This window comes from Pholcus phalangioides, unplaced genomic scaffold (genome assembly GCF_987345545.1).
Source record: "Pholcus phalangioides strain wild (caught in Gottingen) unplaced genomic scaffold, Ppha-v1.0 ptg000011l_1, whole genome shotgun sequence".
NCBI lineage: Eukaryota > Metazoa > Arthropoda > Arachnida > Araneae > Pholcidae > Pholcus > Pholcus phalangioides.
Genome location: NW_028301604.1, coordinates 22,029,238 through 22,056,585, shown reverse-complemented (window position 1 = coordinate 22,056,585; position 27,348 = coordinate 22,029,238). Strand labels below are relative to the sequence as shown.

At 35.1% G+C, this 27,348-nt stretch overlaps 1 protein-coding gene across 4 annotated transcripts in view; it reads left to right on the top strand.

Moving 5' to 3' along the window:
• The window catches only part of LOC149080222 (homeobox protein Dlx6a-like), a 71,097-nt gene that overhangs the window by 18,236 nt on the left and 25,513 nt on the right, over positions 1 to 27,348 (top strand). For 3 of the 4 annotated variants that reach the window (XM_089239287.1, XM_089239289.1, XM_089239288.1), the window contains one exon: positions 17,149 to 17,330. The exons of the other annotated variant lie outside the window; for it this stretch is intronic. In XM_089239287.1, the coding sequence (XP_089095413.1) occupies positions 17,149 to 17,330 (182 nt within the window). The remainder of the gene's footprint in view (positions 1 to 17,148; positions 17,331 to 27,348) is intronic. 4 annotated transcript variants of the gene reach the window in all.

The following is a 27,348-nucleotide window of genomic DNA, read 5'->3' as shown; positions in this document are numbered from 1 at the left end:
ACTTCGTTCTATTGCATTTACTTATCTTTGTACAGTAATACCAGAATTTGGAAATCAAGTATTGCATGTTTGGATGGAATTGCTAGTCCCACACACAACAAAAAAACTTAACTCACGATGCCCCAAGTTAAAATTTTGCTCGAATCATTATTTTTCCTCCATAAACAGATTTGAAATCACTTATTATTACCTAGCTGTCACCCTCGACATCCCTCGCGTAGATTTCTTAATCTGAAAATTCTTAATGTATAAAAACAACCTAAAAATTGAGTTTCATTTACCCCAGTACCTCTTTGTAAAACCTCATTTGAGGTATTGCCTTTTGGGGCTAAGATGACCAGGCTACACTGGCAGCTCTGGCAACTGGCTACGCTCTGGAACATGCGACGTACAACTTTCCATGTAGGAAACAATCCTCTGTCGGATTTTCCATGTTGGTCATTTCCAGCGACTGTGCTCGAGATTTATTTGTTGTCATGGCAAAGCACTCCCCTTGAGAGGGAACTCTTAAACTCGAACAGATATTTCGTTGGGATTAACAGTATTCTTAGAATGAAAACTATCTCTTCCCGAGCACACCCAGTGATCACTCTGTGGATCTACATTGTTTTTATGCAGAGCTTTTTCTTGTAGTCTAGTTATATTGAACTATTTGGGGGGAATTAAGGTATTTCTTAGTAATGTTGCCGGTGTTCCGATTTTTAAAATGAGTTTATGTGATAGAAGACAAGAAGGATTCAGAGTATTAAGAAATTCTGCGGGGAAGTGGACGACGTCCCCCGTTTGGACCACCACTAGTTTCGTTTAACATACTACAAATTATATTTGTAGTATGAATTCAGATTATAGATTTTTTTAAAACTAAAGTATAACATTGGGTTTCAGTAGCAGCAAAGTTTGATGCAAAAATTGAACACAATCAACGTAGACTTTAGAGAAGCCATTTAAACTGAAAGAGTTTAACATTTCTTTCTGATTTGCTACCCAACTTCCCACGTTTCATCCGAAAAATAGCGCTATAGAGTAATTCCGTTATTATAAGCTAAGTGAAATTTAACAATGGAGATCGACCTCAATAAAAGAAAATTCTGCTATAAATTCATTCAGAAATCCATTTGATGAGTAGAAAGGAGCTGACTCTTGGATTTGGGTGTAGAGAGTAAAATTTCCGCCTGATTAAGACAGGGAGGCAAAAGAAGGAAGTCAACGTTCACCACTAGTTTCTGGTGAACCGTTGATACTAGAGTCTTACTTTCAGTTAGAAAAAGTATCCAAATCACGGGTGGACCTCAGACAGGCATACGTAAAGTTAAATTAACTTATTATACGGACGCCCTGTGCTTGAAAGCTCAATTAGAAAGATGTTGTCCAATCTCACCTGAGGCCAACGAAAAAAATCAGCGTTTCTACAAGCAATATTCGCTGAAATATTTTAATTCAAAAATCAGAGAAAACTTGGGGGGGGGGCATAAAATGAGGGGAAAAACTTTTTTCCCGTTAGTTTATTCTGTTTTTCTCAACTATTCTCCGATATTTTAATTAAAATATCTCAATGAGTATTGTACTTATAAACGTGGAATTATTATTATTATTATTTTTTTTTTGCTGGTTTCAGGAGAGACAGGGCAACAACTTTCCAACTGGGATTTTGAACACAGGGTGTCCATATAAAAGTTAATTTTTTTATTTTGATAACCATGCAACCCTTTGCAATATGACGTATCTGATGTGCACACGTTACATGGATACTTTCTCTAATTTGACGTATGCCTCTAGGATCAACCGTTCTCCAATAAATTCGAGGTGTTAGCTGTGCACCCTATATATAGATAACAGTTGGTTAATTATTTTTTTCCCTTGTGACCCATTGTTGCAGCTCAAATGATAATTAGTGATAAAGTTTTATTAATGAATATCATAAATTCAAAATCACAATTTTAAATGCTTTTTTTTCTACTCACTGTACATATATTTTTTTCATAAAAAATATCGTGTTCACAATCGTTTCGTGTGAGCGCGTGTCTCAGCAACATTTTTTGTGAGCATCATTTATCGATTTCTTCGTTTCTTTCTTTTCTTCGAGAGCTTTATTTATTTATTTATTTACTTCTCACGGTTTTTACACGTTGTAACGAGATTTCCTGTCCATTCGTCCCGCTCCGTTCACGAATGCATCACCAATCTCTTCTTTTCTACGCTATTGTACGCTTGCCTTCGCGTATAACGACGGCATTTTCATCGAAAGAGTTCGGCTTGACAGTCGAAGCATGTAAAATCTCGTTTCGTTTCCATGGGCTTATTCAGGAATTCGCGTGTGGCGGAATCTCTTTTTATTTTTATTTTCACATAATGACACGTGCCTCTTCTTTATATTTTTCTATACCTGACCAGTGCAATGCCGCTATTTAATTTGTCCACTCGCTATCATAATGATGTTCATTTTGTGAGTGAGCAGCTCGTTCACGCAAACGAGCTTCGCTAGCCGCACTCACGCACTTTCTGTTAGCTGTACCTTATCCGTGTACTACGAGCTGGACATTTAGACCCGCTTTTTTTCGCATCGTTGGAGCAAACGAAAATATACACACATCGCTTCGACAAATATTTGCCCTCTAAATACATCAATGCAAGTATGACGACGTCTTAATAAATTTCACTTTTCACGCGAGCTATGTTTATTTACTACTTTTTTGTGGTTCATTAACTTCGCAATACTCTTGAAGATTAAACAAAATAAATTTTCTTTTCGTGAAATCACGTAGTATCTTGTTTCCAAAACACGCGTCATTATATTATAAGTAATATTACAGTATTATGTACCCATCCCACTCAGATATTCTTCTCATATTTACCTTAAGCATCGAAATGCTCATGCAGCGAAGAAAAGAGAAAAATCTCAAACAACTGAAATGATGACAGTTTGAAAGTTACTTCTATATTTTGACCCATTTATGGTGGATGTGAAGCATGTTGAAATGCAGAGACACATTTCTAACATTTACTTCAATCCAAATTATATAATTTTTTTCACACAGGCACATCAGTACTTACTCGCATTATATTTTCCTAGTTTGTACAACTTTAAGCACACTGTATTATAATTTTGATTTTAATATGATGAAGGGCTACTCCAATAATTCTCATATTATACCACATCTTTTGTTTTGATGTTCTAAAAGCTTTTCTTCAGAATTTTCTAAGGCTTTTACAGAATAAATCATCCACACGAAAGTAACACGGATTATTAAAGAAATTATATAATAGATTAAACGTGAAGAACTAAAATATATGATTCGAACGACAGAAAATTCAAATTGGCTTGGAAAAAATTATTTTCAAACATGATATTGTTTAATATTCCCAAATTTCAAAATTTTGTGTTCGAGAGCAATAATTACGTAATTTTTTTGTAACATATTGTCACTTTAATGTTTCATTACACTCGTATTTGGATTATTACTGACGAATTTTAGTGAGAAACGCGTGCCCATGCATGAATTTGTGCAAATACGTCACAGCTTGACATGATTGAGTGAAACGGTATAATAAGACCAAACAACTTTAAGTCTATGATAATAATTGGAACATATTCTTAGAGAATCATTGTATACATACATATATTAAGATATTGTGTTATAAAAAAATCCTAATAGTAATAACTGTGACTCGTATAGTTATACTAACCAAAATACATCTGTTATATAAGAATTGCCTATCAATAACGTTGTTAGTCTTGAAAGAAATATGCTTGACTTCAATATTTTTCTATCTATGTATCAAAGTTTGCTGACAACAGATGCCATTCAGAGCAACTTTAGGGTATAAATAGTGATTTATACACACACAAGCCATTTCTAGTTAACCCAAAACACGGTTAATCCGCTCTTCATAACTTAGTTTGGAATTGTTTCACATTTTCAGATAAATATCGGTGATTTGGGTTGAACATTGATAAGTTTCCAAACCGAATTTTCTAATTAGTAAAAAAACTTTAATGGAGAAACATCGATGTTTGCTTGGGTTCTCTTAATCAGTCTCGCAACTATCAACTATTCTCGTGGACTGAAAGGTTGGAAGCTTCGGCCTTCGATTGTGTTATTACATAACATTGCTAAAAAGCCTACTTTAAATGAACGAAACATGATAAATATTTTCGATACCTCAAAATATGTACGGCAGAATATTTAAAGCAGTATAAGTTGTTAGCATTATAAATTAAAAATAAAAGAAACATCACAGTATAATGTTTGATACATGAAAATTAAATTCGAATTAAATTAACTTGGATTATCGATATTTTCGCAGTAACCACTATGCGTATATATTATAATTTCAGCGTTTTAAACAGTTTAAATGCATCTAAATATTGGTATTTGGTGTGGTATTCCGAAGTTTCCTTATCAGATTGAAAATAAGAAAAAAAATTAAAACTAAAAAATAAACTAACTTAATCTAGAATTAAACTTTTTATTGAACAAATTATGGTTGAAATTTCCACCGTGATTACTTTCATCTTTGTTATCATCATGGTTAATTGAACATGGACATAGTTAAAATATTTTGTTTTTAATCTCATATATATTAATAAAACAAACTAAATTTAATTTTGGTACTAAAACTTGAGTTAAATATACATATTCGAGGTGTTCGTTGATGCTGGCATCCCCAAAGCAGAATACGCTAAAATTTGTGATGTACGAGGCAAGAAGAATTTTAAGAAAAGTGTAGTGAAGAAACACTATTATATGGGAATTTTTACTGACAGAATATTTCCAGTCAGCCGAGGGTTCGTTGCAGAAGAATTCAAGACATTCTGCTTTGGGGCATGGCATATGATTAAGCTTATTCTATTTTATTTTTATGTCTGACGAAAATCATTTCAATCTATGTAGAGATATTACGACATTAAGGAAATTATTGAGTCTTTACAAGTTGTAAAAAAACTCTGTGAAATTAAAATCAGTCTTGATTAAAACAAAAAAATATATAATTTTTCAATAAAGTTGAAGCAGTCTGCTGTTTGACAGTGATACCTTGACTTGAGAGTTAATTCATTACTGGCATCAAAAAATCTTGTGTCACGAACCAATCTTAATAATTTAAAATAATGGAAATCGCGTTGATTCACATCCTACACATCAGAAATGTCATTACTTATATAAACAGCAATCTCAGCATGGTACAGAGCAGTGTTAAAAGTTATTTTCAGATTAAAAGTCATTTTGCGTCTGATATAAATACGGTATACACAGCACAGTCCGACAGCGATAGACTGTGAATTTTTTGAACGTCGATTGAGCATTTACTCGTACGTTTCAAGCTCGTAAGTCAGATATTTGCATCGTAAATTGAAGCATTTTTAGCGGATTTGTTTCCACTCGTAATATGGATTAAAAAGAGACGCGTAGGTCGAGGTATTACTGTGTATTTCTATTTCGTTTATTTAATTATTAAATAGTCAAGCCACTTAGATGTGTTGACTAGAATATCTCTCTTCATGTTACACCGTGAGCTGTAGTAGCCTACCTAATACTGAATGATAAGGATCGTGTTCAGATGTACGTGATACGTTTTAAATCGGTTTTTAATTATGATATATGTATATGTATTCCACACATATGCAGCCTCTATTCTCTCTCACAACCCGATTACTGTGTAATGCTACTGATGCTGCTTTAGATCAAAATTCGGACCTAATAGTACAAGTTAGACGTTACTTGGATGTGTTGTATTTTAGCAGGATTTCAATTGTCCACTAGTATTTTGTAAATGATTAGACAACGATCAACTGAATTTAAAAGTATACACAGATATTTAAAATATCTAACTATTTACAGATAGATAGACAACATTGGAAGGGGATTCACTGGTTTAACACTAATTTTTCCCATTATTGTTGTTCAAAATGGAAAACTAAATCTACATTCTATTCAGCTACCGTGAGCCCCCTTTTTATAATTTGAGTCCGGATTATATGCATTTGCATATTTTGGCCTTTTTTAGCATTAACGCATGTGAAGGCATAAAATCAAAGAATTTTCAGTATAAGTGCATATTTTTGAAGGTTTATTTAAGCTCACTCAATTTTTTTTATAATTTTTCAAATAAATATTGTTCATAATATTTTCATAACATCGGTTTTTCCCGCAGGTGATATTTAGTGAATTAATACGTATATTTATAAAGTATTTTACGAATATTAACCGTTTTATTGTAAGGCTATTTCTAATAAAGTGTTAATTTTTTTTAGAAACAGTATAGAAATTCTTTTGTTACTGGTATTTTCGTTATTGAGAAGCTGCAACAAACTGAAAATTAAAAAATGCCTGAATAAAAAATATGTAGACGTTATTTGCATATGCGGTATATATATATATGAGGGGATATTTTTTTTGTAAATGAATACGCATGCACTAAGAAATAGAAAAGACGCCTTTTAAAACACATTCTGCTCTACACATCTTCTTTTTTGCATGGTGATTTTTTTAATGCATATTTTCTCGTTTTTTGTACATATTTCGGAATTTTTGGCTTTTTCAAGATTTCTAGTGCATATTCTAGGGTGAATGCATATTTTGGAATTTCAGTGCATATTTTGTCATTTTAAGTGCACATTTTGTATTTTAAGTACATATTTTTGCATTTTTAAGGACATGTTTTTGCATTTTTAAGTGCATATTTGCATATTTTTAGAGTATTTTGCCACTTTTTAGTGCATATAATCCGGACTCTAATGATTACTAATAAAAATGTAAATATTTTAATTGATCAATTGTAAGAATTGTTCAATTGGAAAATCGACAAAATATTTATCATTGCTAAAATAGAAAGCTTTTAAGAACGCGAGATATTTCGTCAGTGCCAGTGAGAGGATTAAATTATATTTCTTATCGTGGAAGCTGCTAAATTATGACATGGTTGAAAAAAAAATCAAAATTTTGAAAAATTTTTTACTCTGAGATATGTTACAAAATCACTAGTGGCCCTCGCTCTATAAAAATTTGAACAGCACCCTTGCATTAGATATTCAACGTCAATTTATATTAATTAAATCAAATAATTTGCACCAAAATTAATCAAGTGATATAATTTATTGGTTAGTTTTCAAAACATTGGAAAACCTTAGCAAATCTCATCTCCATAGATTTTCATCGCAAATGAAGATAAATTCATATGAGTCGAAATTGTTAGTCTTCAACTTGTACGGGGAGGTATGGATATTTTCTATTTTACTAATAGGAAAGAATTTCTTTGGAAAGAATACACTAAAATATAGATTTCATTTTGAAACTTTTTTAAAACAATTACATGAGCTGTTGTTTCAAGTTTATTTGTAATTTTTCCACAATTAAAAAAGAGATAAAACCTCCGAGTTCACAGGTATTCGGTATGTCACGAGAAAAAGGTAGGGAAAAAAAGTCATAAAATGTACACCATAAAATGAAATACCTTCCAGTTGTTAGTTTTTGAATATTTGCTCATTCTTGAGAACGATTTTCTTTTTCGATTCACTTTCAATTTTTATAGTGCAAAATGAAAAAATCAAATGTTCATGATTATAGCTTTATGCTTTTTCGGAGTTTTCTGAACTATAGGCCAGAAAACTGGAAAAACATACTACAGGCTCTCTATAACATTCAAAATCCAAGAAAGTTCAATCACAAGTTAGAAGTTTTTTTCCGCTTTCTCTCTCTCTCAAAGTTCTTTCCTTTTTTATCTATTATTTTCATCGAACTTTATATGTCTAGTGCACCGGTAACTTGACATATTTGTGGAAATGACCTTTGCAACAGTTGTGCATAATGCATAGAAATGCAAAAGTATCTAGATCAGATGATGTTGAAATATATTTTGTACATCAGATCGTCATTTTCATATTCTAGAAAAGTGAATTTACGGTATCGAAAATCACACATTCGTGGCTATTGCCGTGTTTATTAGCATTATTTCAGCCACGCCTTGTTTATTCCGTACAGAAAATATCTGGACAAAATCACATTCTATTCCATTGTTTAGATATTGTTTTCGTTTCGGTAAATGTTTAATTAGTGGCTTTCCTCCACAGTCAAGACTCATTTTTGAAAACATCTTGAATTTTTGCTGTTAGTTTTGTAAAAATCTCAACATTGCATTTCTACCCACTTGTCTCTATTTTTTCAACTCATATTTTGATATTGTCTTGCATTCAACAAGACAAATTGGAGCATATGATTGAGGACGTCATAAGCTAACTATTGCATGCTATAGGTAAGCCACAAGGCGAGGGGAGAATTTTAACAAAAATTACATTTAAATTTTATTTTAAATACTTGAAGATAAGTTTTCGATTGGAACAATTTATCCCAAATAAGGGATTGCAATATTTTTAATCGAAAGTTAAGTATTCCAAATGTGTTCTATTTGAAAACTAATTTCCCTATGGTTATAATTTTTTGCCTGCTCAATCGCTGGAGATTCAAGCACAGACAAATAAAGTAAATATTATCTTTCATTAAAAACATGGAATGACGTTTATACTTGGCGACATCATCTTTTTATTGAATTTGTCTTTATACGAGGTAGGTCTACCAGACATTCACTGCTAACTTCACTGTGATACCAGTTTGTTTCGTAAAGAGGCTATAATGGAAATACGGTAGTGTATATCCTTGGTTTTAAAAGTCTGTTATGTTATCTCTGTACCTATCTCTTTTTTACTTCTAAACAACTCGTTGATTTTCAGGCCCGTGACTATGACTAGGGTTTTGGTATCATCTCTGGCATATTTTTCTCACAATTACGTTGTATCATTAGAGAAAATAGAAAAGATATAAATGCTGAATTCATATTCTTGAATGAAATGGTTACGTTATTGTTCATAGGAATTAGATGTGTGCGACTAGAAAGAGACTTTATTGACCACTACCTTTTTCGAAAGAAACGCAACACAGCAAATTCAAAATGCATTATAGATGAAACTCGTGTCATTGTATGAAATTTCACTTGTACATCCATGTTCTTTGAGAAAATATTTTGTAGTTCCGGTAGGTCATTGCAGTCTAAGAAGATCAGACAGTTTTGTAATTTTTTATGTGTATTTATACAGCAAATGCTGTGTCTGAACGATTCCAGTAAATTACAATGCACCTCAAAAGAGCCGAAAAAAATTTCGTTTATATTTATCTTCCGTTAGGGTTTATCCTTCCATGACTAACTGTGGTCACGGATCTTTACAAATGCTGAGATCACGTTTTCAGACCTCGTAAATTCACCTGACAAAATAAAAAAAGAAAGATTTTATTTTCAACTCATGAAAAAAAAAATTTTTTCTTCATGTCGTGTTTGGCTACGAATTTTGAATGTATGTATAACTTACGAATGAAAAATGCCTTCAAGATTATTTCTAATTTTAATAATGTATTAGCCCATTTCAGTACATAACTTCCTCTTTTTATCTTCCTAATAACTCCTTACTTTCCCTTTTTACATTGGACAATAATATCTAGAAAGATCTTGTATATAATGGCGTTTCAGGTTTGTATAAAAGAGTATAGTAGCCTATATGCCTTCCAGAACCCTCTTTATTTCTAAGTATTGCAGTAAATATACACAAGTATTAAAGTTGATCAAACGAAACCCTTTCGAGTGGATTTATCAAAACGGATGAGAATGTGAGATGGTGTGGTTGAATTTATAAGAAAGCGGGAATGAATTTTTGTTCGTTAGAAGAAATCACCATAGGCATTCAGACAGTGATCCAGCTACTTGATAAGAAAGCGGGTAATGTCCGTGAATAAAGACATTGGTCGATCCGTTGAAATGACGCATTGAGTGAGTTGAATAAAGCTATGAAGAATATACAACACAGCAAGCGTACGCGAAATGTAACTTTATTGGATAACACAGTTCGTCCTCACTCCGAACAATAAAAATCACATTTTGTAACTAGGTTTTCTCTCGTGAAATCTCACACCAAAAATGCATCCAAGAATTTCCTGGTATCCTGGAAACCTGAAATAATACAAGATAGAACTAAATGATCAACAAGATGCTTATGCTTATAAGACTTGTAAGTAAAAATTATTTTCGTTAGGGGAATGCCTTTTGAAAGCTATGATTGATTATTTCAAAGAAAAATTTAAATACGGGTATTTCAGAAAGAAAATAATTTGTGGTTAATTTCAACATATAGGGATCCAGTCGAGGTAGCAGTGTACGACAATTATCCGCTGAACACTTAACACTAAAGACACTTAAAGCACTTCACTTCTACTGTTACTTGAGATTACCATTACGCTATAGACCACCCATTTCAAAAATCGTGGCACCTCTGGGAATGCGAGTAGAACTTCAAATATCTCACGGCACCCGTGTTCAATCTTGGGGGCATTGCGGTGGCACGCTAAAGTGCCGTAGCACACAGGTTGGGAATCATAACCTTACTACTACTCTCAATATAATTTCCCTGAAATACAGTAAAACCTGTCTTCAACGGAAAAAAATCGTGGTTCGGTGATTTCAATGCCAAAATACACATTAAAAACCTGGATTAAACGGAACCTGTCTAAAACGAAACGGAAAGGAATATTGTACCCTTTAACGGAAAATTTCACACACACAATGTGAGTGTTTGGCGACCAGTAGACCAAAGGATCATACAAAATGTTAAAATGTTCCATCAAAATTTTTTACGCAATATATGCTTGCAAATGTGAGTTCGTTTCTGTACTTAATATTGCGGTTTTGATAAGCCATATGTATGTGAAGTAGTGGTTCTCAGCCTTTTCGAGCCCGCGGTCCGGTTTCATTCATTTTTGTGTGTCGAAGCCCCGCTTAAATACATGACCAACGGAAAATGAATAAGGGAAAATGGAACGCTAATACTCGCGGCCCGGTATGAATGGGGTCAGGGCCCGGTATCGGGCCGCGACCCGGCGGTTGAGAAACACTGGTGTAAAGCAATTGCTTTCTGAAATTGTAACAAAAATTTTTGGGAAAGCAAGCTCTCCTACGGTAGAAATCAGTGTAAGGGTTGAATTTCCAAATGATATGCAAGACTTACAAAATTGTATGCAAGCTGAGTACATTCCGTGATCGTAAGGCTGAGCAGGGCCGGAATTAATTAAAAAGAGGCAAAGGGCACACACACACAACTGCCCTGGCAGCAAAATTCGGGGGTGTAAAATTTTAGGTAGTGTCAAAAACAACATTTTTTATAAAATCATTGAATTTTACAATGGTAGGGCGCAAAATCACGTTGCTCTTCCGTCGCAAAATTCCTAGTTAAAGCCTTGAGGCTCAGGATTACATAAACATAGACGATAACCGAACCTGACACGACAGATATTGACACCCTAATTGAAAATTTTTGAGGAAGTTGAAAAGAACGAAAATGTCGTTATTTTAGAAGAAACACAGTGTGCGTCGGAATTTTATACAGATGCTACCAAAATCTAAATACACTACAGTATCTGATAATTATAGACTAATTATTTATTTATTTATTTTACCTATATTTAAATTATAACATACATATTTACTTCATTTCCGATTAATTTATTTTTATTTTATTTCAATCGCACACGAAATCGTAACACAATTTTTAACATTATATCAATTGAACCTTTATTAAGCGGAAAACTGTTCAACAGAGAAAATTGGTCCCTCGGTCCCTTGCGATTCCGTTGAAGACAGGTTTTACTGTATCTTGTTGTACGCGAACTCACGGCACTCTGGAGTGCTGCGGCAACCGTTTGGAAATCACTGCTTTACCCTGAGCGGCCACTTTTGTAATAATATTTTGATTCAAATTCCGTATTCATTTACCATGCGATGTTATTTCTGGTTAATAGGTAAATTAAAAGGTATTAGTTCGAAAATAAATCTAAATGATATAGATAGATAGATTCGCTCACAACCCCGGACTGATGCGAAACCCCTTACTTCCGTTAAGAGGCAGAGTTGTGTCGGAAAAGTTAGCAAATATTTATAGTGGTGGATCCCATTGCCCCGTGCTCGCAAGTATCGAATCACTCGCATCGTTCTCCCCATGAAGACAGCCATCAACTCGATGCAACGTACAAGCCATTTTACTAAAACGGATAGCTGAACCCAATGACTAGGGAGAAAAATTGCACGTGCACCCAGTGACACATAAGGGCCGGAAACCGCAGCCTGGGATTTCAAAAGAAGTGTGGAAAAGTTTTGAAGTGGGAGAGATTTGAGAATGGTCTAAATACACAATGTATATAGAATATATATACAGCGCCTCCACTGCGACGGGAAACGAAGAAACAAAGCCTCCTTCCACTGTGCTGGGCGGTTTTGTTTCCCTTTCCTTTTACGGTACATGCAATATATATACACACACAGAAAATACACAGAACCTCCACTGCGACAGGAATAATCAAACAGAACCTCCGTTGACAGTGCTGGGCATTCACATTTGAATTACTAACATATATTATTTACATTACAAAAAAATTTCCCTTTTTCATACTATTGGGAATGCACACATAAACATTACTATAAAAGTAATACATATTGGGAACAAATATCACCATGATCATATAAATATTCAAGGTTACTCTAAATGATATATGGCAACCTGTGTGTGCCAATTGCTACAATCATTTTTGTTTCTTAAAGTGGCATCAGCAATCCGTACAGTAACCCCCCCCCCCCCCGTCACAAGACACTAGGCCTGTTCTGGGGTGGAACCCCGCGCGGTTTGAAGAAAGCAAATCCTTTCATTAACTAGTATATCGGTTACAACTCGTGTATTTAATCTAGCATTTATTATTATATATATAATTATTATATATATTAATTTTTTCATATTACTTAATATTAAATATGTTTTCATGAAGACATTATAATAGTTCCTTATTAAATTGCTTCTGTTTTTACAAGAACTGAATCTTTAGAACCGTCGAATATGGAATTCCACGAATGGATCGCTTTAAATCCCATTAATCCCTAGTGGTGTTAGATCGGGACTATACAATGGGTAGTACAGAAGCCGATAGTACAGAACCTCGTACCGTTTCCGCGTAAAATTATCCTGCATAATGTTCACCACATGAAAACAAGAATTGCCGTGCAACAAAATCACATCACGTGAAAATATGCTGGGTCGCTCAATGTTGATAGCTTCGTGCAACTTGCCCAATGTGTCTTTGTAGCGGACCGACCATTTCTTATTTGTGGACGTGACCCATAATTCTTCTCAAAAAATTGGATGACTGCCTATATGCCTATGGTGACTTCTAATGAACACAAATGCATCCTGGCTTCTCTTCTCATAGATTTCTTTGTTTCGATCTACCACACCATCAGATATAATACTTTTTCATTGGTCTTGATAAATTTTCTCGAATGAGTTTCATTTGATCGATTTGCACATTACTGATATACAGAAAGTGCAACTCATTTTTTATTCCACAAAAACTTTCCGCTGAAAATGATTTGACCTAACTTTTAAAGATATGACATGCCGGTAATTATAATTTTAATGGAACCGACACATAATCATTTTTTAAGCCGCGATATGTAAATGAATCAATTTTATTGGAGCCTCATGCAAATACACTTCTCTATTCTAACCTAACTAATCAATCAAATGGTCTTTGAATTCCCTAAGCTGTTCGTAATCTTATTTATGTCATAATTTTTTTATCCATTTCTGATCCAATATCAATTTCATAGTCCTCGAGATGTTCTTTATACGCATTATTTCTTTTTGGTATCTCTATTGTGTTTCCTTTACTCGATTCGAAAACTCTTATAAAAACAGATTTTTCACAATTTCACACACAAAGATTATTACAAAGGCAGATTTTTCATGTGTGTGTTTATTTCATCTCTCTCATCTTTACTTAAAGCTTCAAAAGAAACATATTGAGACGTATTTTCAGTACATTTCTATAAATGCGGGCTCTTAGATGCTGATCCATGAGTCTTGGTAAAATTATACACGTTTTCTTTCATTATTAAACCGCCAAAATAACGATCCCATCCGATGTCAAACACAGCAGAAATACAGTACACTCAACGACATATTTAAAATTCCTCTTGAAATCCTTACGTAAATACCTCAAGTTTCATGGGCATTCTCTCAAAGTTTTCATCGTTTATGTACCTGTTGGATTATCATGTTTCACTATCCCGGGCACATATAAGTTTTCATGAAATTATTCTCATTTTTCAGATTCACTAGACCACGATTGAAATCGAACGATTATTACTTCGCCGTTTAGTAATACATCATAGTGAGCTCGGACGCGATCTGTTTGATTTAGAACAGTGGTTCCCAAAGTGGACAATATCGCCCCCAAGGGGCGATGGAATGGTCCAAGAGGGCTGTAAAAGCTATTGGTTTAGTATAGGATCCTTTGGACTGACTTGAGTTGCGGGGGAAAGATGGGAATAAACATTTTCTAAAGAAGGGAGCGATGGAACAAAAAGTTTGGGACACTATGATCTAGATTCCAGAACAGCTGTTCTCAACTTTTTTCGACTCGCGGAGCACTTTCTGGTCTATAATTTCTATGGCGGAGCCCCTAGGTCTATTTTTTTATTTATTCATCAAAGTTATTGATTTATTTATATTATTTAAAAACATTTTTTTCACATTTACTGGGTTTTTTATTTCCCTCGAGCTGCCGCGGAGCCCCTGGAGAGTGCCCAAGGAGCCCCTCGGGTTCCACGAACATAGTTTCCCGAACTTTTTGTTCCATCGCCCTCTTCTTCAGAAATTTTTTTCTCTAATCGCCCCCCCCCCCCCGCGACTAAAGCAAACCCATAGGATCCTATGTTATACTCTCAGCGTCTATCGCCCCCTGGACTATTCGATCACCAACAAGGGGACGATATTGCTCGCTTTGGGAAACACTGATCTAGAACATTTGGAACCTGTGGGAAGCGTATCATATCAAGGTGCGTTACGGGCTGCTTGGGAGTACACAAAACACAGTCAGTAGGCCTAAGAGCGGAAAATCAAGTAAAATAATGATGAAAAGCAAAGCATTAGTTGATATATCGTACGAAAACTACTAACATGCTTACTCTACTAACATAAGTATTCGCAAAAGGATACTTGAAGTATTTAACTGATATGATCTAATATAAAGTTATGTAAACGGATGCGCAGATCTTTGGTGTTGCTTACAACTATCAAGTGGTATTGCGGTATCTGTTCCTTACACAGAAAATATTGATGTCGGAACACTGGGGGGGGGGGGGATCATTTCTTTTGGAATCAAAGGATCGTCGGATAGGATAAAATCAAAGGATAGTGTTTATGATTGTAGTGAAATGAAAGATATCAGCGAGTTCCAACCACAGTATTTACCATGAGAATTTGTGGAGGATATCAGTTAAGGAAAATCATGGAACTTGAAAGTAAATTTCATTTCACTGGGGTCCCGAAAAGAGCTGTGTTCAAATACGCCACTGACTCAGTTTAGAGACGGAAGGTTGAAATCTCCAATTGTCATGCACTCAGGGTCGTAGAACTGAAACGAAACACGAACAATAAAACTCCATGGAAGGGGCAAGAGAAACGTTATATCACGCCAATGATGACACGCAAAGGTGCCGACGTAAAAAAAACTTTGAGGGGCTAAAAGTTGCTAGTCGTCCCACATATACGGGACTCAAGCTTGTACACAAGGGAGGAAGGGGTGTGTTGCATTGTGTATTCGTTAATTATTGGTGGGGGGGGGGAGGTCAGCCCCTTCCCAAAATGTATTGGAGAGGGGCTGAAATAGCCTCAGCCCCCAGGTTCCGGTGCCTATGATCACACAGTAATTGATATTTCAGATTTCCACAAAGATACACTATTCAGAATCCTCGTCATGAGTTTTATTCTTTTTATAAGGAAATCCCTCTTCTATACTAGTTATTTGTCAGCAAAAAGTTTTGTCTTGCCTAAACACTATTACCAGAAAATTCGAATTAGAAATGTAGTCTTGGAGCCATGTTTCATTCAGACAGAGGATGTCATAATCATTTGATAAAACATAGTAAATCATGCGTTTTTGCTTCATAAACCGCACACATTCTGACAATATAAATCACATACACGATAATATGTCCTCTATACTTCAGCCGTTAAAATGATCTTGAGAGTTCTCTATCGTAATCCCCCCTTCAGTAGCTTCGGCAGACAAACCGTGCGTGTGGAGATCATTCTCCTGCACAATATAGTGGAGTATAAAATTTAATTATAATTGCTTGTAATACAATCAAACTCAGTTATAACGACCTCGGATATAACGACACATTTTTCTTTTCGTCCGTGTTTATGGTGTTTTCTCAAGAAATTTATAGAGTTAGAGCTCATCACATTGAGGCAATGTGATGGATGTGGCAATATTAGTGCATAAATGTTAAAAAAAAGAGATTTATTACATGTTTGGCGCTTCTCATTGGCATGACTCGTACAGGAACATTATTGTATTTCCCCCATTATTTTTGCCCTCAGATTTCCCTGTAGCACGCACACACAATGTTTTCCTCGATTTTTTCAACGTACTGCATTTTAATTCCTGATCTTTACTAGAAACGTGGATGGAGGTGATTCGCCCAATTTATATATTATGCTGTATTGAACATGACTATAACAATTTCATCTCACATATTTGCCATGTTCAATTTTTCTCCTCATGAAGTATATTTGAAATCACTGCAAATTACTGCATCACTATATTTCTCGCCAAGGGTTGTTTAAAAGCAATATTTGGGGTGATTTCGCCTATAATTGGCAGCAAGTTTGGCGATATCTCGTATTCATGTTATCCTAATTTCCCTAACTTTTCTTGATCAAATACGGTCATACAAATGAAATAATAACTTTATGCACAGCATTCGATTATTTTGCGTCAAAAAAATTCTTGAAAACGTCAACCTCGGTTGTAATGGCAAAATCTCGTGGAATCCTCGATGTCGTTACAACCGAGTTTGACTGTATAAAGAGAATTATTATCGTTAAAACCGAAAGGAGGGGACAAGCCTGTTTGTCACAGTTTCAGCCGGCGAATTGAAGTTTTGTTATAAAAATATTTGAAAAGTTAGAAAATCATGTTGATTTGATCACAATTGAAGATAATGTTATTTACTTTGTACATGGCATGGGATAGTAAAAGCTTGTTCCCCTCCTTTCTACAGAAAAGTCACAATTAGAGGAGAACCTGCGGGTGAACGGCAAGGGCAAGAAGATGAGGAAGCCCCGAACCATCTATTCCAGTCTTCAACTACAACAACTCAACCGGAGGTTTCAAAGGACGCAGTACCTGGCGCTTCCGGAAAGAGCCGAACTCGCCGCATCACTGGGTCTCACCCAGACCCAGGTAAGAAACGAAAGTCAAAACCACACACAAACAGTGGCGTCGGAGCCGACGGTGCTGTGGGTGCTCGTAGCATGGGTTTGAGTACTCGGAGAATTAATTTAAAAAAAATCAAAATTTCCTACATAAAGCTCAATACGAACATCCTCAGTTCTAAAAACGTTTCCGACGCCTCTGTACAAAAATCACTAAATTGTATGTTCACTAAATGACGATTCTAACGGATTCATGATAACGGGTAAGTTTTCATCATTCCTATAGAAAACAATTCTATTCGGCGATTGGCAGGTAAGTGTCTGAAGGCGGTACATTTTAAGTGACAAATATAGATGGTGAGAATACCACTGAGTATAACTTGAATCATTATACTTCTGAAAATTTTCATTATTTGTACTTTTTTACATGCAAATTTTATAATAGATTTTTAAAAAAATGTATTTCCTTGTCTTTTTGACACTTTTCCTAATTACTGCAGTTCCATGAAACTTTAAACAATGTTTTAAAATGTGTTCAAATTTATTTACTTTTTTTTGAAAGAAATCACATTGTTTTTTCCTCAGCAGCTTAAATAGTGGATTTTTAATTCACCGCCCGTTGTTTCGAAGGATAATCAACTTTGCTGCCAGTCGTTTTCGCTATATTTTTTGTTTTTTCTATACTTACCCTTGCATGACAGGTAAGGTTCGGTTTTCTTGGCCGGTTTCACTAGAGAAAAAAAATAGCTAGTGTTACACCTAACCTAATAGAAACACGTTATATACAGTACCACCGACCAAACTGTCCGCAGTAACAAAAAAAAAGAAAAAACGAAAAAAAAAAAACTGATGAAAAAAATAAGAAAAGATAAGAAACCAGACCTGTTCTCCAGGGTTACTGCAGTTGGTGTAATCGTTCGTTTTCTATATCTCGCCAACACATTTATTTTATCTAGTCCGAGATATATGTATGTGTTTAGGTTAGCGGATATTATATAAAAAAAAAAACAACAGTCACAGTTATCGTCAGTTACAATAATAAAATATTCTTACTGGAGTTGGTCGTAATTATACAAGACTCGCGTTGTATTACGATATCTTTTTGAGATAAGATATAAGAACCGCCAAAACATGCTTCACGAGATAAGTTTCCAAATTCAGCAAAGTATTTTATTTTTTATTTTTTGTGATTTTTCTCGTGCATCCGAAGGACAACTTGAGAGACGGAAGAGGAGGGACTCTACTGTCTTCTGACTCACGTCGGCTAAGATAGGCAATGCGTAGTATGTAGTAGCCCCTAGTCTATGTATGTCCCCGTCTCTTTTTGAAACTTGCGGACGGCAAAAGGAACGCCCCTCTCTCTCTCTCTCTCTCAAACCCGCCATCATGTGCATGGGAGAGAAATAATACTAAATGAAAAAAAAAATAGAAGAAGAAAATCAGCGCTACATGAAAAGAGAGAGGATGTAAAAACCGAATTCAGTCGCCTGTGACACAAATTAGTGCTTGTTAGGTGGTCGTTTCCCCTTGAGACAGTAGAAAGATCTTTTGAACAATGGGTTGGACCGAACAAACCGAAATGCCCCCCCCCCCCAACCAACGAATTAACAGTAACAAAAAACTAAATTTATTATATATATTTATATATACGGTTATAAATATTTGAGCCGAAAAACACCAAAATATTATATATAATTTCAAATGCAAATACAGAATCGGAGGCCACAATAGGCAGATTGCCCAAAATGTTGGCTGGGGAAAAAAAAATACTTATTTTGTTTTTTAATTACTTACACTACGTCATGCGGCAAAAAATGAGACAGTTCTCAACTCATTTGCAAGATTCATGCAAAATTATAAAAACAAAACAAAAAAAAACTATTGAACAATTGTAGTAAATATGTTATAGGGAGCAAAATTTTTCCGCTTGGTTAGGGTAAGGTGCTGTACTTATTATTAATTTTAAAAAATTAATAATAAATCAACCAATATATTGACATGAAAAGGTGCGGTTTGCACTAAAACACTTGTTATGAATTTTTTTTTTCTTTGATAAGTTTGAAAAAAGTTAAAACTTCACTCACAGGTGGTGCTGTAAAACGAAAAACTCGACGTAACATATTATGCAACATAAACAGTATATAATTAACGTTTGTGACAATTTGCGTTACATAAAACTACCATATAGAAGAGGCGCGGTAGCTCGCCTAAAGTACCAAAGGATGTTTAGAGGTGTCGCGAGTCCGATATCCGGTTCGTCCTTGTCAGAAAACTTTCCTGACACAAGAGTGCAAGAAAAAACGGCGACTTGACCGCAGCAAAAAATTGATACCGCAGGGAGTCCCCCATCGAGGGGTTAGTGCACCAAACTCTCGATGAGTATAAAAAATAAGCCTGCCCCGTTCGGAATCGGCAATAAATTGTAGGTCCCGGTCTAATTAGCCCTCGTGTGCCGAAAATGACCGTGGTGCGACAAAATGACCAAATGACCATATAGAATCATGAGCATCCTCACCCCATCACATTTCAATATCAGAACCTGGGCTAAAAATGGCTCTGATATTGAAATGTGATAGTTTCATGTAACGCAAATTGTCATAAACATTAATTATGCACTGTGTTGCATTTTATGTGTTATGTCGAGTTTCTCGTTTTGCAGTGGCACCTAGGAGTGAAATTTAAACTTTTTTCCTTTAATTTGTGAAAATAAAAAGCTCTAACGTATAAGTATTTTAGTGGAAACCGCACCTTTTATGTAAATTGGTTGATTTGGCATTAATTTCTAAAATGTGTGCAGGACTTCATATCCACCGTGTTTTTTCTTGCGATAGCAGTTTATAAATCCATAGATCCAAAAATGCTTACGATTCGTAATAAAAGTCAACACCAAATCATATGTGCCGAATCCTCCCTCACGTTATGAAAATCGGCAAAGCGAAACAACGGAGAGAATTCTGACGTGACATTGATGGAATGGGATCGCTTGCAAATAGTTTCTAGAATGATTTGGTTGCATAACCAACAAAAATAGAGAACGTAAAGGGGAAAAAAGCTAGAAAAAAGAGAAAAAAACAATTACGCTGTGAACGGAGGAGTGAAATAGTTGAAGTGTCTTACGAAACGACTTGATATGTTAGGAACGAATAAAACGTGTTGTTGAAGTGTAGTTGCATGTGCCCTACATAATCCAAGGAATAGTGTCTTGGTTTAGCCTTAGTCACAAGACAAGTCATCTCCAATCATTTTTCTTTTCTATTTCATTACTTCTCTTTATTTCATCTGCACATCAATACAGAAAACTGACCGACCCGTCACCCTTTATCCGAGCTTATCTCCTTAGAGATGACGAGAAAATAATAGTCGAAGGCAATCCTTTTCTAGACCGCTTCATGATAACTATCTCACGATTACGCCAAACTCGTGTGAATTTATTACTTACGCTAATATCATTATTTTATAGATACAGCCTACTCGATAGACTCGGTTTTAATTAAAATTATTTTTAGCGATCTTCATATGTTCTCCTTCGAATATTTATTCCCCCCATACGCCGTGAGTATTTTGAGTAGAAATGACAAAACTGTGTATATTAATTTATTTGTATCGAGTTAAAGAATGTTTCTATTATTTTAAGAAGATCGGGTGTTGAAAAAAAAAGAAAAATATTCAAGTCGTGAAACTCAAATAGAAGAGTCATATTTATACAAAGAGAATAAAGATGAAAGATAGAGATAGATACAGAAGCGAAGGCCATGAAAGCACTAAAAGTCAACTGATAGATCGTTCATCCGTGTTTATCTTTGTTCAGGTAAAGAAAAAAAGTGCCCTTAACGCTAAAGCAAACACCAAGACATACTCTAATAACACAAAGAGAAACATACACGATAGTGAATTATGAGTCATAATGGGGTTCGTTTTCCAAAAGACAATTTGCTGAAACACTTTGGACGTTTACACATCACAAACTAAATCAAGAGCTTCATTTCTTTTTCTTTTTGTGGTTATTGGCGATCCCTGAATAAGAAAATAACACCTAATGTTGATATTAGTACTGTTATATGCTGAAAAAAAACACCTTTGTGATTACAATCACCCCGGAAAGATGAGATAAAACGAAGATATCACAACTGAGTCCTGTAAAAGAGAATTAATTCAGTTAAAATCTTCATAAAAAATCAATTATACTTTATTTCACTATAAATAGTTTAACCAGAAATTGATAAGTTTTTGTTAAATAATAAAGAATGAAAGATGGCGTTCAACAAAATCATTTTATTTCTATATATAAATCTGATATAATAAACTACTATATGAATTTTACGTGATCACAAATACTTTACTTATCTCGCTTGTAGTGGATGGAAAAATATTCATCGATGTAAATATCATTATATTTCAATCACTCTTAATACAGTGGGCCTATATTTGAAGTAAATAAATTGGTAAATTTTATAGTGTTATTCGTTTTTGATTTTAATAATTCTGTTTCCTCACTGAATAGAATTAAAAAATGATCCAATTTTTCAATTAGACACCAAATGAATTTGCGAGCGTTTTTTTAATTAACGTATCGCGGACGTCAATCAGTTGTATCTTGCTCTATGGCACACTCCAGTTTAATTCTAAATCGAGGCGTTTCCTTTGCGTTGCACAATGAAAAGAACGAAAATATTATTTTACTGTAAAAACCGTCAATTAGACGATGTCGCATTATATTTCCAAGCCAACAGCTGTCATCGCCGATTACTTTCTTTATTCGCGAAAATCATCATCTCATTTTCTCTGGTTTAATTCTCTTACAATTCAGTCATCGCCCTCAATTAATCTAAATACAGTTATTGCTACGCAGATAATAGTAATTAGGTGTCGAACACAACCGATGCTCACAGTCACTGAATCATCTCTCTTTTCACTTTTTCTTATCGAATGGGGAAAAAACATGCATAAAATCCTTTTATTAAAGTTACTGGTCTTGCGCTCTTTTCGTCTGCACTTCATATTATTTAAAGCTTTATTGATAGTATGTAACTACAAAAAAAAAACACTATAACCGGAAAAAAATGAATTCTTATTAAAAACATTGCTTATAACAATCCTGCATACGAAATTGTCTACTGTATTTCCTCTTTTCGCATTAACTTTACGAAACTTTCGTTCTGGGGGAAAAGAAATTAAATTATAAAAGTAATTTTTAATTTATGAATTGTAGGTTGATAAATTGAAAAAAGGATATGAAATGAAAGTACTAAAAGTAAAAGAGATTTTCGCATTATCGAATATGTTTTCAATTTTTTCAGAATTCATATAACGCCATCAAAAGCTGAGAGAAAAGTTTATTTATTAATTTATTTTCAAGATATTTATATAGCTTCAGAAAGCAAGCGGCCGTCACCAGGGGGGCGTCAAATAAAAAACCCACTGCATGAATTATGAAAAAAAGCAAAACATAAATATATAAAAATGAAATGAATCTGAATATTTAACGCAAAAATAAACAATGCGGATTTAATGCAAAAATGTAAAACAAATTTAACCACAAAAAGCTCATAAACAGCCGCACTTGGCAGAAAGAAGTCAAACTTCGATTTAATTAAAAGCAATGCGAAAGCAGCAAGTCATACAGTCCCTCCCAAAAATTTGATAGAAATGACGAAGCCGTTCTAAAAAAAGTAATAGTTCAAGGGCATAATACTTTATTTGACCAAATTTCTCGTCTACATTACTGGAACGAAAAGTTTCAATGATATTGAAACAGTTCTCAGTTAAGGATTCCTCATCTTCAATAGGGGTGTTCAAACTTTCGCGTTTCCTGGACAACTTTGAGAGGAAAAAGATTTGCCCAGGGCCATATTTTATGCACAAACGGTGATAACTGATAACTTTTTCACAAACGGTTTTTTAAATAATTTGTTAAAATTATATTGAAGTTGTAACAACTTCGATAAAAATCTTGGCAATTAAAACAGTTTCTGGTACCTATTTGGCATGCCCAGATGAGGACTTCACGCAAAGATAGCACTTAATCGCGCCTGAGTAAGAACTACAGGGAATTTTTTGTGTGCTTTTAGCCAGTGTGCATGAAAGAGCCAAAGCAAAGCCTATCAGTCTCTTTATGCCAAATAAAAACGAGCCATTTAGCCGAGATTTTTCAATTTCTTTTGATGGAAGATATCCATAAACTAAAAATCAGAGGGAATTATCTATTTACCTTAGTTTATAAATACTTATTGGGCTGCATTCACAACCGTTCTCAGCTCAGCCACGTGCTGACCAATTTAGAAAAGTCGACTTCAGCTAGATACGTACTACGTACATATTATATACATATATACAAGGTGCATAAGTAACTGGGCACATGACAATTTACTGGCGAACCTTTGATTCTAGAGGCACACTTCAAATTATGAAAAAGTATTCAAATAACGTGTAGACCTCAGATAACTCATCATATTACGAGGGGTTGTATAGTTATTAAAATAAAGATGTTTATTTTTTATACGGACACCCTGTGCTAAAAACCCAATTAAGAAGTTGTACTATGTCTCCTGAGGCCAAAAAAAGCCCACTTTTCCGAATGCAATATTCTCGGAGATATTTGAATTCAAAAAAATGTAGAAAAGTTTAAAAAAAAAAAACAGTTTTAAATGCGGGAAAAAAGTGATTTATCTGTATTCAAAGCTGTTTCTTCCCCAACTTTCCCCCATTTTTCTAAATTTTCGAATATCTCCGTGAATATTGCACTTAGCAACGTCAAATTTCTGTTTGTTGGCTTTGTTGTGTATAGCCCTATATTCAGACTGCCGCTGGGCGCTCGTATGGTCGAAGTGACGAACTGGCATCACGAGGACCGTGGTTCAAACCCCACCGAGGGCAAAGTGACTGTCGACTGGAGTGGTTTTTCTGTAGTTCCAACTTCGAGCCGATCTCTCAGTTAAAAGTCTGTCTCGTCGTAGAGAGCAACACACCTGCAATGATACAAATATTCATTCATTATACTTCACTCAGTTTTAAAAATAGATGGCAATACTAATAATTCACGTACGATACTAGATTCTCACCCAGACTGTTAGATAAACATGCGCACTTCCGACACAACTCATTCGGTGGTAAATTGGCCATGCTGATAGACCGGAGTTGAGCTCAGTTTGAAAGGAAGTACTGTATATTCTCAGACTGACATTGTGCTTTTCATTTTTTCAATCCAACATTATATTTAGTTTGTTTATAATTAAGAGTGCGAAAAAGATGTAAGTTTTTAATGACGCGTCTCTACCAGCAGCCACCTTCAACCTTCGCTCGCGATCACCGTGGGCTGACTGTGTGCCCAATGCTTGGGATAAGTTTAGTGCTCGCGAAGCCTTCCTTGATAGTTGTCATAAATGCCACAGTTGCCATATGGATACTCAATTTTTGATGCTGGGTAGGCGATAAACACTGCTCGCGACTCCAAAAATGTTGAAAACCCTTGGTTTACAGAAATATGAATTCATTTCTTCACGGATTTCCAATATTCGATGAACAAAAAATTTCAAGCGAACTTATGGGTGGTTCAAAACTTTTTTTAATGTCATCAGGTAAATCGCCGTGTTCAAAGCGGCCTTCCGCTTTTAATTGCAAGGTTGCTTGGCTGCAGGTATAGTGGATAGTTCTGCCGAGCGTGTCCTTCTAGCCAGCTGTCCAGTGACTTTAACAGAGTGTGAGGCCGGTTCGCTCTTGCTTGGGAAGCGTAGTTCCTGTAAGGATCCGGAGCATTTTCACCCTCTTTATCTGTTGTTGCGCACACAACCGTTATTTGGCATGGCTGCCCGCCTGACAGCTGCACAATTTATACATATGTGTATAATGGCTGCACCAAGACTACCAAACCATTTCACGCTTTCTATTCCTCCCGTCACTCATATTTTATGTTTTTCTTTTACTCTCATTTTATCTTCTTTTTATTTCGAAAGCTTTTTTTTTTACGTACGTACGTACGGCGGCGCACGTATCAATGAAAAAACATAACAAATATATATAAAAAAATCTATAAAATGAAATAAAACCCAAGTAAATTTTTCTTAGCACCATATAGCGAAATTTATGCGAACAAGTAGCCTTTTCTAATTCACACAAACATGCACGAATTACTTTTTCCCCTTATATTCAAAATCATATATCATATCACAAAGCTCTTTGTTTTTATAAAATTAATAAATTATTTTTATAGCAATGATGGAACAGATTTGTGGTGTTTCAAAAGAAATAGTTTAATTTTCTTCGTCCTAACAGAGTAAGTAGGCTATATACCGCAAATAATAATTAAAAAAATGAATCTCAAAGCCCGTGGCATAAAAATAAGATATCCAGCTAAGATAAGATGCGATGTAGAGAGTTTATCTGATGTGATACAAATTAATTATTTCTGACTTCATTCACTATGATACTTTCAGTTTCATTTATGTTGCAAATTAGGATGCAGTTTAATTATCACTTCGTCAATCAGGCAGAGCGATGACCAGTCAACTTGTCAGTTATTAATCTTTTTTATAAAGACTCTCTGCTTCTCTTTTCTGACGCATCAAATAACGTGCTATAATAGTAGGTGCGCACTCAATCAAAATAAACGAGGAACGTCATTCCAGCATCCGAGGCTATTTCATATGTGTGTGTGTGTGTGTGTGTGCAGTCTAAATACAGAGAGTTCAAAGCAGGCCAGAGGAACCTCCACAACATATGCCATTCCACTATTGGGATAGCAACCGTGTTCCTGAAATCAAAAGTGACATTTCAACATTGTAAGTTTAAAAGAGCGAGAAATGATTCTGATTTATCTTTTGTTGAACTTGAAATCTAATATTTCAAGAATATGCCCATTAATGCAGGGTGATTCAGAAGAAGCATCCGATTTCAAGATTATAGTATAGGAAATTTTTTAAAATTAAAAATATATAATTATAGGGAAAACGTAAATGTAAAAGAGGAAATGCCTAAGTTTTAGGTTCTGAACAATTAAAATGACGCTGGTGAATCGTTTATGAAGCTCTTTTGGTGCAGAATTAAAAGCGCGCCTAGTTATCAGAAAGCTTTCTGTGTTCATCCATTGTTATCATCAGAACCGTCTTACGAGCATCATGAGCCCCCGGGCCAAGTGGTTTTTCTGAGGCCCTCTACCTGATAAATTCTAGAAAATTCCAACCGAATCTCATTTTTGTGAGGCCCCTCTTCTCTTGAGGCCCTCGGGCCGTGCCCGGGTGGGCCCATGGCGCCGGATATCACTGGTAAGATGGCACTGGTTATCATGTCAGTCGATAATCACCATTCAGAGTGTTCCTGAGTTTACTCTTTGATGTGTGTTGAGAAAAGAAATGTGTTACAAGCCACATATGCAGATTGCAAAACTGCAAAAGTTCCAAAGCTCAGTGATGAACTAAAACGACTGAATTCTGCCTTCACGTGCAAGATCCTACGGAGACGGTAAATTGTTGCATCTGACTTCCTTTAGGACAGTGTTTCTCAAAGTGGGCAATATCGCCGTCTGGTGGGTGATGGAATGGTCTGGTGGAATGGTCCAGGGGGACGAGAGAAGCTACGGGTATAACATAGGATCCTTTTTGGATTCTCTTCAGTCGGGAGCGATGGAAGAAAAAATTTCTGAAGAAGGAGACGATGGAAAAAAAAGTCATTTTATAAAACTATCGACAATAATCATATTAACATTTTTCAACAGAGACAAACTTCGTGAGGTGATATAAGACACCTAAACAAGAGCATTTCTTGTTATAAAATGCACTAGCAAACGAGATAGAAGGTGCTTTCAAAGACCACAATAGCACTTCTCAGTAGCAAATGTTACATTTTCCCAACAGATTTACTGCGATATGTGCTATCGTGCTAACATTCGAGGGTGCAGGGGTTGTAATGTGGTAGGTTTCCTAGTGATGCAACCTGGGTAACGCAAAATCTACCACAAGTCATTATACCGTTTCTCCAAAAAAAATCAAAATTCAATCGGAGGGTGCATGTGGTTTCAGCATAATGAAGTAGCGCTCGAGTGGCGTGTTGATAAA